Here is a 16,890-nt window from a genome sequence, read left to right on the forward strand (position 1 = left end):
AAGTCTATAATTAATAAAATTCAAGTTTATCTAAGTCTGACCCAACCCAATAATTTGGACCTTTATTTTTGCCAAAACTCGTCTGGATTTTATGGCCTTTAACCAAGGCTCGTCAAAGACTGCTCAAATTGTTTTTTTAATCAAATAATAAATAAGTTATAAAAAAATAATAACAATATTATTTGTCAATACTACCGAATATTATTCTAGAAAACAAATTAAAATCAAAATACCAAATGTACATCTTTGTTTAGTCACAACAACTAAACTTCAAAGCATTATAACCTGTTATTATAACTAATTAATAAATATATTATATAATTTGAGACGAGCCAGGTTTTTAATAATAAAAACTAGACCCGGCTGTTTTTAAAAACAAGCTCCATATTTTGTCTAATCGGGCCTTATATATTTATTCAAACCCTCCCAATTTTCGGCCAAGCCTTCAGGCTTGGGCAGGTAGCTTGGTCTTTAGACAAGTCTAATCACAAAAAACCTCAACAACAACCAAAAGAAAATAAATAAATAAATCAATAGAATTAAAATAAATAAAACTAAACATCAGACCAAGAGACAATGACCCAAATCACAGGACATTGCCAAATGTACCGGCCCTTTCTTGATTTTAAGTGTTTGTTTTGCCTCAATGAACTTTGGATTTGCCGGCCAAACAATACTTACATTATGACCTTTTGCAAATTTAGATAAGCTTTTATACATACATACATATATTTATATATATGTATGTATATATATATATATATATATATATGTACTTACTAACTAGTAAAGTTCATTTTAAGCTTAACTTTGCATAACTTCACATTTGAGGATGAGCTCCGGCCGGCGATCAGGACATGGCATGCCGCCGATTGCACGTCGGCAACGTGAAGAGGACTTAATTTTGTTCAAAGACATGATCAAGAGAGAGGAGCGGACTGTGAGTCTTCTTCAACCGATATCTGTTGAGTTTGAGCCCGGTGAAGGTGATATATATATATATATATATATGATAATTTTTTACTAAATGTTTTTTGGCTAATGAAATAATTGATTTTTTTTTAATAAATATTTTTAGATTGAAGATTGTTGTCACAAAAGCATAATATTGTTTTTTTTTTCTTTTTTTGTTATAATTTAATTAATGCAGGGAATTATCGATTGTATAAAATTCCATCAGGGAAGACAGAAGCTGATTTTCTTGCTGCTGATGGGAAGAATGACTATGATTGGTATTTAATGAAATCTTTTTTTTTTTATCATTTATCAAGAAATTAATTATTGTTTTTATTTTTTTTAAAATTTCTAATTTGATATATATATATTATTGGTGGAAGGCTGAAGACACCACCAGGAACTCCATTGTTTCCATCACTGGACTTGGAAGCTGAAGATCCCTTGTTGAACATGGCTGTTCATAAGGAACTCCCAATCCTTCAACCCATCAAGCCTTCAAGGGTGAGTTATTATTATTATCTTTTCAAAAAAAAGTTATTATTATTATTTAAATAAAAATGCAATTGAATAAGTAATAGTAATAATAATAGTAATAATAATTGTGGGTTTTATCTCAACTTATGAAAAACCACAGGTTTTTTTCTTTTAATAGATGTCAATATTATAAGTGAGTAATTGAAATTCTAATGAATTATATTATGGATGTTTTGGCATTCAATTGAAAAGTATAAGAAAAATAGATTTTGACCCGTCTTCTTTTTTCACCACTTTGGGAAAGAAGAGAAGTATAGCTTTTTGTTAGTATGTAGTACATAAAGGCTGATTTCGTACTTTGAAATTGTATAAATGAACAATAATGTTTTTAGTTTATATGTTATATAAGCAATTATCCTTTTCAATGATAGGATAGAATGTATATATTAATGTAGTTTATGTTGAAAAATACACTTAATTACATTAATTGTCTCTACGACAATAGTCTAATGGTTAAAATATTTGACTTACATAAGAGATCAAGAGTTTGCATGTCTCTAGGGTAGCTTATTTAATAAAAAAATAATAGTTTAATAAAAAAGTAATACTTATACAAAAGTGTTTTAAAACTCATAAAAATATAAATATAATTAATTTATTATATATATCCACATTCGTTTATAATATAATTTGTGATTTAGATGGTAAAGATTTGAATTATTTCAAAAAAAATAATTATACAAAAAAAACGTACTTGAAAAAAAATAGATCTATATTTTGTTTTTCTTTACTAAAACACTGAATAAAAGTGAATATATATATATATACATAATAGGGTCTACTTACACATATAATTGTTTATTAAAAATAGATTTTTACATTCAACCATTATATTTTATCAATTCATCAGTCATAGTAAAAAAAATTTTCCCACGATTATTGGCTAAAGCACTGTTTCAACCATGCAGTTATCCAAACATGTGCATGCAGATAGAAGCAAACCCTCACAGCGAACAAAATCTCCGAGCACCATCTACACCTCCGGCTATTCATCGGCATCAATCACTGGCTCTTCATCGGTGTCAGTCACACCAAGATTAATAAAAGCTGAAGCTCGTTCGATTCATCGGACCACAAACATTTCAAGCTCAGTCAAGAGTAATGATCAGAGAGGCAATGAAACCATCTACAAATCTGAAAGCAAACAAATGCCACCAAGAACAACAACAACAACCACAACCACTGCAAGGCAAAATTTTGACGGAAAACTACCACCGAACCGCCGGCCGCAAATCCAATCAAATATGGCTCAAACACTTATTGAATTCACCGATGAAACACCGAAGAATTTAATAACTGAAACACGGCCGAATAACCGAAGAACATCATCAACAATGAGAGGTCGTAGCATGGCAATGGCTGATGAAAGACACCAAGAGAGTGGAAGGAATATTAGGAGGGTTTCATACTCGCCAATTAGCACAATGAGGGGAAGGAAAACTATGGATTTAGGGGTGGAATATGATGGTACCAAACTGAAAACTATCCATAATGGTAATGACAATGGTAATGGTAATAAAAATAGAAATGAGGGAGTTGTGATGGGGAGTAAGATGGTGGAGAGGATGATGAATGTGCAAAAGACGATTAGAGATCATGAGAAGCCCAAGGCCGCCGCCACCGCCACCGCCACCGCCGTGGTGGGGATATCAGGGACAACAAGGTTTGAAGGAACAAGTTTTGGAAGTTCGATATTGAAGACTTCAATTACACTTCAAGAGTCGGTATGTTTTGCTATATATATAAAATAATTTGACAGTCCTTAAGCTCTCTACATATTGCTTTTAATTATTAGTACCATCAAACATCCCAAGGTTTTAAAATGCTAAATACATGTGAAAAAAAACTTATAATATATGTAAATATATATGTGTATATATAGATTCTTATTGGATTAAGTTATTTCTTATATTAAATTATTATTTTAAATATTTATGTGGAAACATGGGGTGAGCATTTGTTGTAAGTTTTTTTTTTTTGGTCACGTGCCCTCTTTAAAATGAGAATTTACTTATGCAACCCTATAAAAATGGGAATATTCTCTAATAAATCATTCTCATTTGTTATATATCACTTGGACTAAAAATCAAATAAAATTAATTTTATAAAAAAATAGTTTTTACGCTTTTCTTTTTTTTATTTATTTTAATAAAAACAAAAAAAATAATATATCTTTTCATTATATTTATAAGTTCATTTTAACATATATAAGTATATAAAAACATTTTCTAAAAGTACCGAAACAAATATGATTTTTATCAAGACATATTAGCTATAACCACCTATTTTATGAAGATATGCAAACAATTTTTTCATATATATATATATATATATATAACATTGCAATTTGTAATATTACTTTATTTATATTTTCTACCAAATTTATTTCATTACAATTAATTTCAACTAAAATGTTTTAATTTAATTTTCTTGTTTTAATTTTTAGGATGAAAAGAAAATTGAAAGCGAAGGTGTTGCTCGTCCAACAAATCGGTTGAGAAGCGCCACACCAACAACAAATACTGTTCTTAAGAGAGAATCACAAAGAGTAAGTAATCAATATTTGACATAAAAACTACATGTTAAAATATATTACTTCTACATGTTCAAATTATTAAATTGGCTCAAAATCTTTAAAAATAATTATAATCAATAAAAAAAATGGAATAAATATTGCTAAATTACTCGGTGGGCTGCCTCTATCAATTTGGGACTTATGGTTTGAATTATAACACACTTTGGTACCGAGTAGTTTAAATCATTTGTAAAAAAAATACTAAAATGCCGAGCTCTTAATTTAAACCTAAATTTATATTTTTGTCATCATTTACATTACTCATAATACACGTACACGTACTAATTGAGAATCATTTAAGTGTACTTAAAAGCTATACAAATAGATATGAACAGTTCTTATTAGCATATGTTCAATTAAATATAAATAAAAATAAAAAGATAAATTCAAGTCTATTTTGATGTCACCTAGCAACGGATTTAAATGTTTTGACATATTTTTACAACTCAAAACAGAGACAAACCACATGATAATTTAGCAAAATTTTCCAATAAATTATATATATATATACACACCCTCCCTCTCATTATGAGATACATATTTGAGGTAAAATTAAAAGCATTTCTAGTATCTTAATTACTCAATCTAATTTTCAGGATGAAAAGAAAAATGAAAATGGAGTTGCAAATGTTCCAAGGATGAAAATGAGGAGCTCCACACCAACAAGTGCAACTGTTTACACTAGAGAATTCCCAAGAATGAACACTACTCCAGACTATGAAACAACTAGAATCCTCAAAGGAAGACTCAATGCTGAGTCTCAGATCATTGTGAAGAAGGGTAATCCAAGGAATAGGTGTGGCCTTTGCTAGTGTTTAAAAATAAAAAAATAAAAAATAATCATTTTTAAGGTATGTAATCAGAACAATTATTTTGGTAGTTAAGCATAATATAATGGTTATTGCTTTTCTGAATTTTCTTTTGGGGTTGAAAATGTAAACAAGATAATATGCACAATTTACTTGAATTTTTTTTTTTTTGGCCATTTTTCTAATGATAAATATTTGTTTAATTAGGCATCAGTATATGACATTGAATTAGTAAACCAATAACCTTACCAATTGATAAATAATTCTCAAGATATGAACTAAATGAGAATTTCATACTCAAAGAGATGACTTGCTGTGCACTTTCTTCCATCTCCCAAGCTTTTCCCTTCCCTGCCAATAACATCATGTTAAATGCTTGTAAATCACACTACTTCAAATAAATTTCATAAACTTATGGAGCAAAACATTTCATGAATCATTAGAAATACCTTACGGGGCTCGATCGCAAGCTCATTGTCTACAACTGAGATGAGCTTGAAACCAATTGGATTCAACACCTTCTCGTATCTGTTAATAAATTTGGAGCATCATCAGATTTTAATAGTTCGTCAAGGGAAGACATAATTCTTCGATTTAATGTCAAGAGGCGGATATCTTTGCATATAATCATTATCAAAGTACAATAAGATACTCACGCAGGCACAGAGACACTATATGGTGGTCCTCCTGCTTCATCACCAATCTGCCATCAAAAGGACAACATGAATAACAGAATGCTTTCTACTTCAGTAAAAAGTTAGCCAGAATAAGCATTTTATTTTTTCACTTTTTTCAAGCAACCAGATGAAAGCTAGTTATGGAACTTTGCTCAAGGTAGCTGATCTGGTATTAGTGAAAAGCATCACTAAAAGAATAGCAAGTATGCTAACGTTGAAAATTTTAGATTAAGTAACTGGAACCCAGCCTTACGATCGGCATTCAACTTTCAGGACTTCATCACGATGGCAGTTATCAGTTGAAATTTGAATATTGACAGAGACCGCAAAAAATATGCAGCGGGAAGAAGTAATTCATTTTGGAATAAGTTTATGATAATAAACCAACCGGTCATAACTCTCAGAAAACAACTCATCACAAAGCTGTAACTCGTGCCTACATTGTAATTGCTAAATTCAATCTAGAGAAACAATTGTTAGAATTGGGAAACTTATACATCCGTACCGGAAACATAAGCGTCAAAAGCTCCCCATCAGATTTCAAAACATCCCCGATTTTCTTTGCCCAATCAGGCCTCATGGAAGGATCAAGTGCACAAAAGAAACTGCAGCTCCACATTGAAACAATGAGATAGGTTTAAGTTGTTTATCAACTCAAATAACAAAAGACTTACGTGTAGTCAATGATTAGATCAAAGAGCTCAGATGGTTGATAAGTGAAGAAATCAGCTGCCACAAAGGTACAATAGCTTGCATTTGGCAAAGAGGAAGACAACTGCCAAACTTAAAATAAGGTTAGAAATATGCTTGCATCAAAAGCTGAAATACTAGTTTAAGGCAATAGTTTAATTATAAAAGAATTTATGCTTAATTTAGTCACAGTTCAAGGCCAAGATCGTAATCATTATTATTTTCTGATAACAACCCTGTGCAACTGCAACAATGAGATTAAGTTGGATATGAGTTTCAAAGAATTATTTCAACTCAAATAAAAATAATATTTCTCAAGAAAAGATTATGCATTTTGACAAAAATTGCATGTCTGTGATAATAGACATCAGGATCATGTTGGAGAAGATGTTACAAATTAATTCAGTTGGTATATTGAAAAGTGATTTAGATTACAGTTAAACATAACTTTCAGCATCAGAAATTATAGATGTTTGAAATGCGGTTCAATATTTATACGAGCATTTTTTTTTTACTAACAAATACGTCAAAACTAGTTGTGCAAAGTGAATTAGTTCCACAGTGGGTGATCTAGGGCCATCACTTATTTAGATTTAGATCTTGACAACCCTAACAGCACACTGTTGTAAAAGCAAATATTCAGGACCTAAAAAGTTTACACATTAGATTCGAATCCTTCATTGACTCTAATACTTAACTAACCTTTTCAGCTTTCTTAATCGCAGAATGTGATATATCCAAACCAACAACATAACGTTCTGGACCAGCAATAGCCACCACATCATAGCCCTATTAAACATAAACAAAAGTAATTGGATAGAACATGAGGTTAACAACAACAAAATACAGCAAATAGGATTTTAATTGGATGATCATAGAAATATTTACGAAAAGTATAAAAATTCACAACGAAAGATAGAACAAACACCCAATATTTTCTCAAAAAAATAAGCAAGCTATCAAGTGTAGATGATTGCAATGAAGCTAACAAGATCAGGTGCAAGTCAGATCCATCTTTATGAAGAAATTCAGGTTAAAAAAGAAGTCTCGATATCACATGAGCAGTAATGCAAATGCTATACAGAGAAAATATAGGAAAAAAAATTCTGCGTGTTCAATCAAGAATAATCAGACAGAGCTATTATTGGACCATTGCCAAAACCTTGACAATCAACACAAAAAAAAGAAATAAACTAAAAAGAAATTTCCAACCAAGCACAACCACATCTATAAGACAGAGCACCCATGTAGAATCTACGCTGATAAACTACCTTGCGTTATAAAACTTCAGTTAAAACAAATATCCACTTAGCAAATAAGCAAATTTAATGCAAATTATAATGGCGATGTATGCTTAATAGAATTAAAGACTTCTGATTAAGCAACTGTTAAAGGCATTCAAGTGGCATACGCTGACTTTCATGTCTGTAAAAACAGTATGAGTTATATCATGTGCACATCTATAGCAATACAGTTGCATGCTTTATGTGAGAAAATCTACCGAACATTGTAAAACAGAATTTCTAAGTCAATGCGAGCAACAAAAAAGATAGAGTGAACCTCACACTGCCACATCCAGGGATGAAAACCCTGCCTTTAGGAAGGTTTCCAGTCTGAAGGAGATGAGTAAAAATAGGTGTTGGCTGCCCCAAATCCCATGGAGTCAATCCTTCCTCCCAGCATTTTTCCCAACCATCTTCCATTTAAGGAAACCAAGAAAACAGCGAGTTATACATTCAAGGATAAAAATTATTATTATAGTATTATCTGCCTTTCTCAATGTACAATTATCAATTTGTAAAGATATACATCATATGTTTTTAGAAAAGCTGGTTCTTTTACTGTCAATGATTAGAACATCATCACAGTATCATGAATTAATAGGTGTAAAAGGAACGACTTATCACAAAAAATAAAACTTCTGAACAGTATTTCTTGTTCTTAGTATTTTCTGGATATCAGGAAATATCAGTGGCATGGTCGTTGTTCTCATTTAACATCGATGCTAGTTATAAAGGGGTTGAGAAGAAGCATATACAAAAGCATAAGAAATCTATATGTAGCCTCAAACATAAATCTTAGTTAGCATGATTAGTCCTCGTCAAAAGAGTATTCTGTTGACACTGATGTTCCTATGTATGTCTTCCCTTCCTCTATTCAACTCTAACAAAGAAAAGAGAAGTAATTATTCTCACTTAGAACTTATACTCATATTTGTCGAGCTAACAAATCCATTTGATTGGGTGCACTTCCATCTATGTCTAATCTTTGCTTTTCCATGACAATAGAAAATCTAACCCTACTACATTCGGACATACACTATGAAATATCCAAAATCACATTAAAAGCTTGCAACATAAGTCATATTCAAGTACTTCACAAGCAGTCCCTCTGTTACCCAAAAAAGTTGCTTTTTTATCTTTTATTTCTCTATGAAAACCAAAAAAAAAAAAATCAACATCATATCTCTCATTTCATCACCAACATGAAGATAACATAGAAATATTCTTACCTAACTTACAATAAACAATAAACTCACCAAAATTACAGAAATTCCAATCAATCAATCAACTTTCAGGCAAAGCAATAAACAGCTAAACTGTGACAAAAAAGCCACCATCTTTTGCAAGCATTAGAGACCAAAAAAGAAAAAATTCTCATATTGAATCCAAAAAAATCCATTCCTCGTCCATTCAAAACTAGAATTCACACGGAATTTCACAAATCAAAGCGAAAGATCATTATCACAAAAAAGTTCTAGGGCACAAAATTACAACAATAAAATTTACAAAGACTGAGACACCGATCGACTCACCGGCGCCGATCAATAGCCGGAGATTGACGATCTTTGGGTTGGAACCGAGATCCTTGGAGTGCTCGTGATCGTCATCACCACTGCGGCTCCCCATCCGCGCCATCGCCATTAGCGCTCCGGAGAACTCCGAAGCCGATGATCTCCTCCACCGTCGATCTCGAGGCACCAAACGAGCGGTCAGGATGCAGCGCTGGACGAGTACGGATTGAATCATTGACTACGCTGGCAAAAACACGCTTCTAAATATTTAAAGTAAAAAATTAATTTTTTAGTTCCGGTAAAGTTTCACTATCCCTGTTCAGTATGACTTTTCAATATTACATATAGTCCTCTTTTATTGTTCCTATTTTTTTTAGTTCTTGTCTTCAAAACCGTCAATTAAGTTGGTATGAATAATCAAAAATACTCTTGTCTCAAAAACAAAGATTGGAAAATTTTTTTTCCTCCATGTCACATCTACTTTTGAAGAAAAGTAAAACCAAAACTCAAGAAAACTTCAAATGTTAAAACTTTTTCATTTTTTTTATCAAATTTTTCTTCTTTTTCATCTTGTTCTTCTTCATCTTGTTGCTGAAGCTTCCCTTTTTTTCTTCTCCTTCGATTCTTCATTGTCCGCTTTATTATTTTACACCTTCAAGAGCCCATGAAAGAGCTTTCTTAAGTTCGTCATCATCTGATTTTTTATTCTCCATCTTCTAGAGTTCGGGGAAAAAGCTTTTTTGAGATTTTTCATCATCTCATACTTAATAGTAAGTAACAACGGATAACTTTTGTAGCCTTTTCAAATTCCATACAGGTGTTTATAATCAATGGGAACCTTTTATGCCGTGACATCATACAAAGGAGAAGGACATCTGCTTCAATTCACCTTATTGAGCTTATGGGAAACAGTAATTTGTGACATATGTGAACGGTAGGCACTGGACGTTTCTCGGGTAAGGGTGAAGTTTGTAACACCTGACTCGTATATAATGTTTTGTGGAATCGAGTGTTAGTTACCTTTAATTTATGTGTTACTGTGTAACTAAACGCTTTTATGTGTATTAAATTAGTTTCATGTGTTTCCTATAGTAACAGTACTTGCTGTGTAATATCAGTACTTTCTGTATAATATTATGTGTTCTTGTGTAATAAACGTTGTTATTGATATTGTTTGTGTTATGCATTGTCATGTAGGGACTCTTTCTCAACAAGCATGAATGCCGATGTCGAGACTTTTATATCCCAACATCCTCTCGTGCGAACTCTCAGTATTGTCATCATTGAGAATGACGGTGCGCGATATAAACACGTGTTCTTCTCATTTCGGGCTTATTTGTTGAGGTTCAAGCAGGGGTATAGGTAATTACTTTTTGTTGACAGATCATATTTTTTTTTTATAAATACGGCGGGATTCTATTAGGTGCAACCGACAAATATGACAATGAAGGTTTCGTCCATTTAGCATTCGCCATGGTTGACAACGAAACATATGAAAATTGGACTTGGTTTGTAATACCATGTCCAGATTTTTGACCTCATGCTCTTTTTAGATTTTTGTACATGCATTAGGGGCAAAATGGTCATTTTACACTAGTGGCATTCTAGCATGAGTGCACAGTAGGTTGTGTCTGAAAACCAGCCAAAAACCAGGGGCAAAACGGTCTTTTGGACTCATTCTTTCAATTTTCTCTTATAAGGGGCATTTTGGTAATTTCTCATATTAAAAAATAACTTAAAAATCTGAACTTTGAAAGTATAAGAGAGCAACGTGGCTCTTTGGCTCTCATTCACTTCTTATCTCTTTGTTTCTATTTTTTTTTCCTTCATTTTGGCCGAACCCTTAGTTTTGAAAAATTCGATTTAGCGATCTTCTTCGGGAGAATCAACGCTTCTATCCTCTTCCTCTCATTCTCCCGAGCTTGGTAAGACTTTTGATTCGAGGTTTTCTCGTATTTTTCTTCCGTATTTAATTGTTTTCGAAAATCCTTGAAACCCTAGAAATCAACATTGGTTTGAGTTGTTTTGGACTCAAAACGAAGCCCTCTATCTTGTGATTCATTTGTGTGTATGTTTGTGAAGAAATTTCGCGATTTGGAGTTGTAAATCGTCGATAAACCATTGATTAAGACAAGGTTTTACTGTAGCAAATTCGCAGGCTACTGTCGCAAGTCCGAAAACACTACAACACCAAAAAAAACCTTGCCTTTTTCTTGTATTTATTTGGTCCAAATCGAAGCCCTTCTTTCTTGGAATACATTGGAACTAGTTTTGCTTTGATTTGAGTTCGTTTTGGTCCAAAATGATGTCGTTATCCCCTAACACCCTAGAGTTACATGTTCGACATGTAACCTTGCATTCGCATGCATTTTAGTTTCTGTTCTTGCGTTCATTGGTTCTTAGATTCTTTGTTTGACTCTAGGTGGCGAAGCTTCCTCCCAAGGGAAGGAAATTGCAGACCTGTGAGCGCGTCTCAAGACAAGACGACGGGTTCAGTGAGTGGTTTAATTGTTAATTGCATAGATTTAATAAGAGTATAATAGTATTTCTTTATATGTTTTATATCATGAATTTGATGCTAAACCAGATTTCATTTGCTATATATGGATATTTTGAGTATGGAGTTATTTTGGCAAAGATGATTCTAGTATACTTATACATGTGTATTTTGAAAGAAGCATGTTTACATGTAAATGTATTTTACATGCAAATGGATTATGGATTGATGTATATTTGCATATTTAAGCATCGTATGCTTGATTTCTCGAGTTGGAATCGGAAAGAATTGCACTATAGCATTCGGATTTTGATGGTGAATGTGGACTTTAGTCCAACACTGCAGTGTAGGGTTCCACGGTCCGGTCTAATGGGAGACGGCGTGGTCAAGCCTGAGTTTACCCTGGTCAAGAGGTGTGCGGAGCCATTGACAGGGAGTTCTTATATGAGAAACCCGGGGTCACTACACGGGAATCTCAGTGGCCAACGTCAAGATTATGAATACCTCAATGGCTCTCAACCTAGTTGTGACGGCGTCTAAGTCGGAGAGTGTTTTTCAGGCCAATGACTTGAGATTGGTTTTATCGTTCAGTTGTGCAAATATTGATATCATTTCTGGATTGTGATGAGGGGGCAGAGGCCAGCTGTCGCTCTTAGGAGGGCAGTCTCTCACAAATATTTTTATCACTATTGACTGTGATGACGGGGCGAAGCCTAGCTGTCGCTCTTAGGATGGCAGTTTCTCACAAAAATTTATATTTTCGTCGGAAAATGTGACTTAATTGTACTATTTATGAACCATTGTGCTATTTGTTAACTTGTCGAATACTTAGAACTACTTTTATATGTTATTATTATTGTGGTAATTACTATTTGGGAATGCTTTGCTACTCTGTTATATCTATGCTGTCACCACTCACTAGGTAATATCTGTTATATCTATGCTGTCACCACTCACTAGGTAACATCGAATGGAGATTTTCTCCCTTCGATGCGGTGGTGCCGTCCGCTGGTTCGACCAAGACAGTAATTTCATTGACAATGTTGTCAATGATCTTGTCAATCGCGGGTAGGGGTGTATTTGAGCCGAGCTATTCGTGAACGGCTCGGTGTTCGGCTCGGTTAGGGCTCGTTCAAGTTCGGCTCGTATTGTAAACGAGCCAAGTTTGAACTTGATTTTCAAGCTCGATTAATAAACGAGCCAAGCTTGAGCAGCCAAAAGCTCAGCTCGTTTTAGCTCATGAACATAGCTCGCGAGCAAGCTCGTGAACACAGCTCACGAACAAGCTCGCAAACAAGCTCGTGAACAAAGCTCATGAACAAGCTCGTTTATAAGCTCGTATATATATATATATATATATTTATATATATATATATATATATATATATATATATATACATGTATATCACATATGTTGTTGTTGTCATTATTATTATTATTATTATTATTATTATTATTATATACATGTATATTAAGGTGTATATGTGACTATGTCATTATTGTCATCATCATTATGATTATGATTATGATTATGATTATGATTCTTATTTTATTATTATTATCATCAATATTATTACTTGACTCACATACTTGTAAATTGCAATATTTAATTAATAAGATATCAGTTTATATCATATAACAATATGTATAAACATACAATGATGAGTAACAACTTAAAATAATAAGTAAAGTATATGGTGTGATACTTTAAACGGAAATGACAAATAATAAAGAAAAGCATAAATTAAAGTTATTTGGCTTAATTATTTAAGTTTTCTAACTTTCTATGTATTGTTTAGTCAATACTACTTGTTATTCTAATAAGATGGCGTATAGTTATTTAAGTTTTATGTATTATTTTGTCATTCTTGCTTATTATTCAGAGTTAGTGCTTAGTTATTTAATTTTTTTTTTATTATTTGGCTTTTCAATTTAAAGTATTACATCCTATATTTGTACGTACATACTGATCATTGGCATATTAAAGATTATTTAAATAAGATATGACTAATGTATTGATTATGTGAAGTTGTGATGTTTGTCACCTTCGTCAAAAAAGTAAAATTAAGGATATCCCATACATAATAATAATATAATAATAATAATAACAACAACAATAATAATAATTATATATGTAAATGATGTATGCCCCTGACGATACATGGCTGCGTCGCATGCGGGAGTCCGAGGGAGCGAGCATCATTCTTTTCTTTCATCAATTTTTTCAACCTAAGCCGCCACACCAGTCCATCACCCATCCACGACCTGCTCTTACGTTCTTCATCATCGGCCAGCCTTCATCCTGACGAGCTTTTCATTCGAAACAAAAGAAAAGGTAAGTCTACCTTCTTCATTCTCTTCTTCTTTCATCTCTCTTTTTCATCTCTGATTTTATTTTCGGATTTTTTTTTTTTGTAGAATGTCTACTCCTGCATCAATTGATGAATCATCTGCTAATGTTAGTCCCATTGGAAGTGTGGGAAATTTCGATAATGCTGTTAATGAGGCTAACAATGTTGAAGTTAATGAATCTCCCATCAGTGTTAAAGATGATGAAGTAGAAGAAAATCCATTTGCAGCCAAACAAAGAAAGAAGACCTCCAAAGTTTGGGATGAATTCAAGGAAATTACTCTCTCAGATGCAACAAAAAAGGCAGAGTGTATTCATTGTAGGCATCAACTTGGCCTGTTGAAGTCTGGAGCAACAACTCAGTTTATTCGCCATTTGAAGGTGTGTGTGAGACGACAATTAGCATTGAAGGGACAAAGGCAGCTGACTATCTCAACAAATTTGGCAAAATCTAAAAGTGTGAATGCAATTCAAACCTGGAAGTATGACCAAGCAAAGGTGCGGCAAGTTTATGCTCATATGGTTTTAGTGCATGATTTAACATTTTCATTTGCTGAGGATGAAGTTTTTAATCATTTTATGAGAACTGTGAGCCCTAACTGGGAAAGAATAAGTAGAGGCCTTTCAAAAAAAGATTGTATATCTGCTTATGACATTGAGAAAAAAAAAGAGTAACTTCATTGTTGAAAGAAGTTGATCGAGTTAGTATCACTACTGATTTATGGGCATCTACGGTGCAAGATGTAGAGTATATGGTTGTTACTTGTCATTTTGTGGATTATGAATGGAAATTGCAAAAATGTATGTTATGCTTTCGTTCTATTGTCCCTCCACACACTGGTGTTGTTGTTTGTGATGAATTAGCAAGATGCATAGTTGATTGGGGTCTTGGGAAAAAGTTGATGAGTGTCTCAGTTGATAATGCAAGTTATAATGATGTTGCTGTGAATTTGTTGAAAGCTAATCTAAATTTGAACAATCAGAATGCACTTGTGCTTGATGGGAGATTATTTCATGTGAGGTGTTGTGCACATATTTTAAATCTCTTGGTTCAAGATGGGCTTGGTGAAATTAGTGATATAGTTTGCAATGTGCCTGCAAGTGTGAAGCATATCAGTAAAAGTGTATCTCGCCTTACTATGTTTAGTGACATTACTAAGCAATTAAATCTGTCAAATAAAAAGCTTGTTCTTGATGTTTGCACAAGATGGAATGCTACATATTACATGCTTCAAGCCGCTCTAGATTTGAAGGATGTCTTTCCTAGATATCAACTAAGAGATTCAAACTACCATTACTTGCCATCAGAAGAAGATTGGAGTAAAGTCCAAACTGTTTGCACATTTCTTGAGGTATTTCATTATGTTACAAATGTTATTTCAGGTTGTGAGTATCCTACTTCAAATTTGTTTCTCCTTGAACTCACAAGTGTAAAGAAAGCTTTGTCTAGACATGTGGAAGGTGATAATGATTTTATGAGACAAATGGCAGCAAGAATGATTAGAAAGTTTGATAAATATTGGGGGGACAATAATTTGTTGATATCAATTGCAGTTATTTTAGATCCAAGGAATAAGATGACTTTGGTTGAGTGGGCTTTCCCTTTTTTTCTATTCAGTGGATGATGTTCCAAACAAAATGAGTTTTGTTCGATCATCACTTTACAAGCTTTATAATCAGTATGTGGAAGCTTTCAAGGCCAAGAGTGACATAGATACTCAAAATCAACTTTCTGCTCCTACAACTTCTTCTTCATCCAGTGCTAGTGTTGGTAGATCAAGAGGAAGGGCTGAATTTGATAATTTCATTACAAATGTGGGTTCTTTTCAATTGATAAAGTCAGAATTAGATGTGTACTTGGAAGAAGGTGTTCACATACACAATGAGAGCATCAATCCTCCATTTGATGTCTTGGAGTGGTGGAAAGCTAATTATTTGAAGTTTCGGGTTTTGTCAAAGATGGCTTGTGATGTTCTATCCATACCAATAACCACAGTACCTTCTGAGTCGGCTTTTAGTACGGCCAAAAGAGTTATTGAGTCGCATCGTGCTTCATTAGCACCGGCTACAGTTGAAGCATTGATGTGTGGTGGAGATTGGTTGAAAGCTTATTATGGGATTCAAAGAAAAGAAAAGGTAAGTAAAAATAATTTATGTTTCCTATTTTTTTTAAATTTAATTATATGTAAGACCATTTTTAATATTTTTTTACATTTTGTAGGAGAAGAAGGAAGTCCTTGAATTTCTTTTAAAATGAAGGCATCTTTGACAAGAAGACAATTAGTAATCAATATCGGTATGAGTACTACATTTTGTTTTGAATTTTACATTTTCTATTTGTGATTAACACTATTTTATCTTTTTTTTTTTAGGTAATTATGCTTTTGTCAAGATGCTTAGACTTGTGAGTTTGTTTGGGGTATGATGAGTTTGCTTACAAGGAAGGCTCAAGTGTTCTTATGCTTTGTTATTTAAGTGATTATGGACAAAATGCTTGTTATTTTAATATGGATGAATTACTTGTATTGGATTCTATGTTGTTGTTTATCTCAAGATTGTGTTTGAATTTGTCATTTCATATTTTCAATTTATTTATTGCAATAGATGATTTATTTTGATGTAAAAAATGCATAAGTATATTATTTGTGAATATATAGGTTCTATTTTTCATAAATGAGCTTTATAAACGAGCTTTGCAAACGAGCTTCATGAACGAGCTTCTAAATGAGCATCTAGCGAACACTAGCTCAAACGAGCTTCTAAATGAACTCGAGCTTGAACAAACTAGTAAACAAGCTTTATAGAGTCGAGCTTGAGCCGAGCTCGAGTTTAATAATTCCTCAAACGAGCCGAGCTCAAACAATATTTAAAGCTCGATTCGAGCCACGAGCCGAGCTCGAGCTCATCTTTTTAGTCACGAGCTGAGCTTGAACCCATAAAAGCTCGGCTCGGCTCGAATACACCCCTAATCATGGGCATGACCACAGGATCAACTGGAGACACAATC

General features: G+C 33.1%; 5 protein-coding genes and 1 long non-coding RNA gene across 7 annotated transcripts; 5 read left to right on the forward strand and 1 right to left on the reverse strand.

Annotated features, from left to right (window-relative positions):
- Positions 1-818: 818 nt before the first annotated feature.
- LOC120253499 lies at positions 819-4,996 on the forward strand. Its single transcript, XM_039261837.1, has 6 exons — positions 819-986; positions 1,151-1,232; positions 1,338-1,458; positions 2,400-3,215; positions 3,938-4,039; positions 4,663-4,996. Exons 1-6 carry the CDS (start codon positions 833-835, stop codon positions 4,876-4,878), a joined length of 1,491 nt encoding a protein of 496 aa, XP_039117771.1. The 5' UTR covers positions 819-832; the 3' UTR covers positions 4,879-4,996.
- Positions 4,997-5,055: 59 nt separating this feature from the next.
- On the reverse strand, positions 5,056-9,304 carry LOC120253502 (probable thiol methyltransferase 2). Its single transcript, XM_039261843.1, has 8 exons — positions 9,058-9,304; positions 7,808-7,938; positions 6,945-7,031; positions 6,227-6,327; positions 6,058-6,157; positions 5,532-5,578; positions 5,325-5,403; positions 5,056-5,226 (listed from the first exon to the last, which is right to left on the reverse strand). Exons 1-8 carry the CDS (start codon positions 9,269-9,271, stop codon positions 5,173-5,175), a joined length of 813 nt encoding a protein of 270 aa, XP_039117777.1. The 5' UTR covers positions 9,272-9,304; the 3' UTR covers positions 5,056-5,172.
- A 2,150-nt stretch (positions 9,305-11,454) lies between these two features.
- On the forward strand, positions 11,455-12,370 carry LOC120253506. 2 transcript variants are annotated; one of them, XR_005534295.1, is made up of 2 exons: positions 11,455-11,531; positions 11,783-12,370. It is a non-coding gene; the product is annotated as an uncharacterized LOC120253506 (long non-coding RNA). The 2 variants fall into 2 exon arrangements; XR_005534296.1 differs by having other exon boundaries at positions 11,866-12,370.
- A 1,049-nt stretch (positions 12,371-13,419) lies between these two features.
- LOC120253504 (zinc finger BED domain-containing protein RICESLEEPER 4-like) lies at positions 13,420-14,620 on the forward strand. The gene is made up of 2 exons (XM_039261846.1): positions 13,420-13,868; positions 13,952-14,620. The coding sequence occupies exon 2, from the start codon at positions 13,953-13,955 to the stop codon at positions 14,556-14,558; it is 606 nt and encodes a 201-aa protein (XP_039117780.1). The 5' UTR covers positions 13,420-13,868; position 13,952; the 3' UTR covers positions 14,559-14,620.
- A 15-nt stretch (positions 14,621-14,635) lies between these two features.
- On the forward strand, positions 14,636-15,508 carry LOC120253495 (zinc finger BED domain-containing protein RICESLEEPER 2-like). The gene has a single exon (XM_039261831.1). It carries the CDS (start codon positions 14,636-14,638, stop codon positions 15,506-15,508), a length of 873 nt encoding a protein of 290 aa, XP_039117765.1.
- A 3-nt stretch (positions 15,509-15,511) lies between these two features.
- LOC120253505 (zinc finger BED domain-containing protein RICESLEEPER 3-like) lies at positions 15,512-16,388 on the forward strand. Its single transcript, XM_039261847.1, has 3 exons — positions 15,512-16,019; positions 16,105-16,179; positions 16,256-16,388. The coding sequence occupies exons 1-2, from the start codon at positions 15,522-15,524 to the stop codon at positions 16,138-16,140; spliced, it is 534 nt and encodes a 177-aa protein (XP_039117781.1). The 5' UTR covers positions 15,512-15,521; the 3' UTR covers positions 16,141-16,179; positions 16,256-16,388.
- Positions 16,389-16,890: the final 502 nt, after the last annotated feature.

The sequence above is a fragment of the Dioscorea cayenensis genome, unplaced genomic scaffold, assembly GCF_009730915.1.
Source record: "Dioscorea cayenensis subsp. rotundata cultivar TDr96_F1 unplaced genomic scaffold, TDr96_F1_v2_PseudoChromosome.rev07_lg8_w22 25.fasta BLBR01000104.1, whole genome shotgun sequence".
Classification (NCBI taxonomy): domain Eukaryota; kingdom Viridiplantae; phylum Streptophyta; class Magnoliopsida; order Dioscoreales; family Dioscoreaceae; genus Dioscorea; species Dioscorea cayenensis.

Coding starts and splice junctions, on each gene's coding strand:
- LOC120253499 (XM_039261837.1), top strand. CDS start 833: ATGAGCTCCGGCCGGCGATCAGGACATGGCATGCCGCCGATTGCACGT. Junction 1,459..2,399: donor AACCCATCAAGCCTTCAAGG/GTGAGTTATTAT, acceptor TCAACCATGCAG/TTATCCAAACATGTGCATGC. Junction 3,216..3,937: donor CAATTACACTTCAAGAGTCG/GTATGTTTTGCT, acceptor TTTAATTTTTAG/GATGAAAAGAAAATTGAAAG.
- LOC120253505 (XM_039261847.1), top strand. CDS start 15,522: ATGAGTTTTGTTCGATCATCACTTTACAAGCTTTATAATCAGTATGTG. Junction 16,020..16,104: donor GGATTCAAAGAAAAGAAAAG/GTAAGTAAAAAT, acceptor TACATTTTGTAG/GAGAAGAAGGAAGTCCTTGA.
- LOC120253495 (XM_039261831.1), top strand. CDS start 14,636: ATGGTTGTTACTTGTCATTTTGTGGATTATGAATGGAAATTGCAAAAA.
- LOC120253504 (XM_039261846.1), top strand. CDS start 13,953: ATGTCTACTCCTGCATCAATTGATGAATCATCTGCTAATGTTAGTCCC.
- LOC120253502 (XM_039261843.1), bottom strand. CDS start 9,271: ATGATTCAATCCGTACTCGTCCAGCGCTGCATCCTGACCGCTCGTTTG. Junction 6,158..6,226: donor GATCTAATCATTGACTACAC/GTAAGTCTTTTG, acceptor GTGGAGCTGCAG/TTTCTTTTGTGCACTTGATC. Junction 5,404..5,531: donor TATAGTGTCTCTGTGCCTGC/GTGAGTATCTTA, acceptor ATTTATTAACAG/ATACGAGAAGGTGTTGAATC.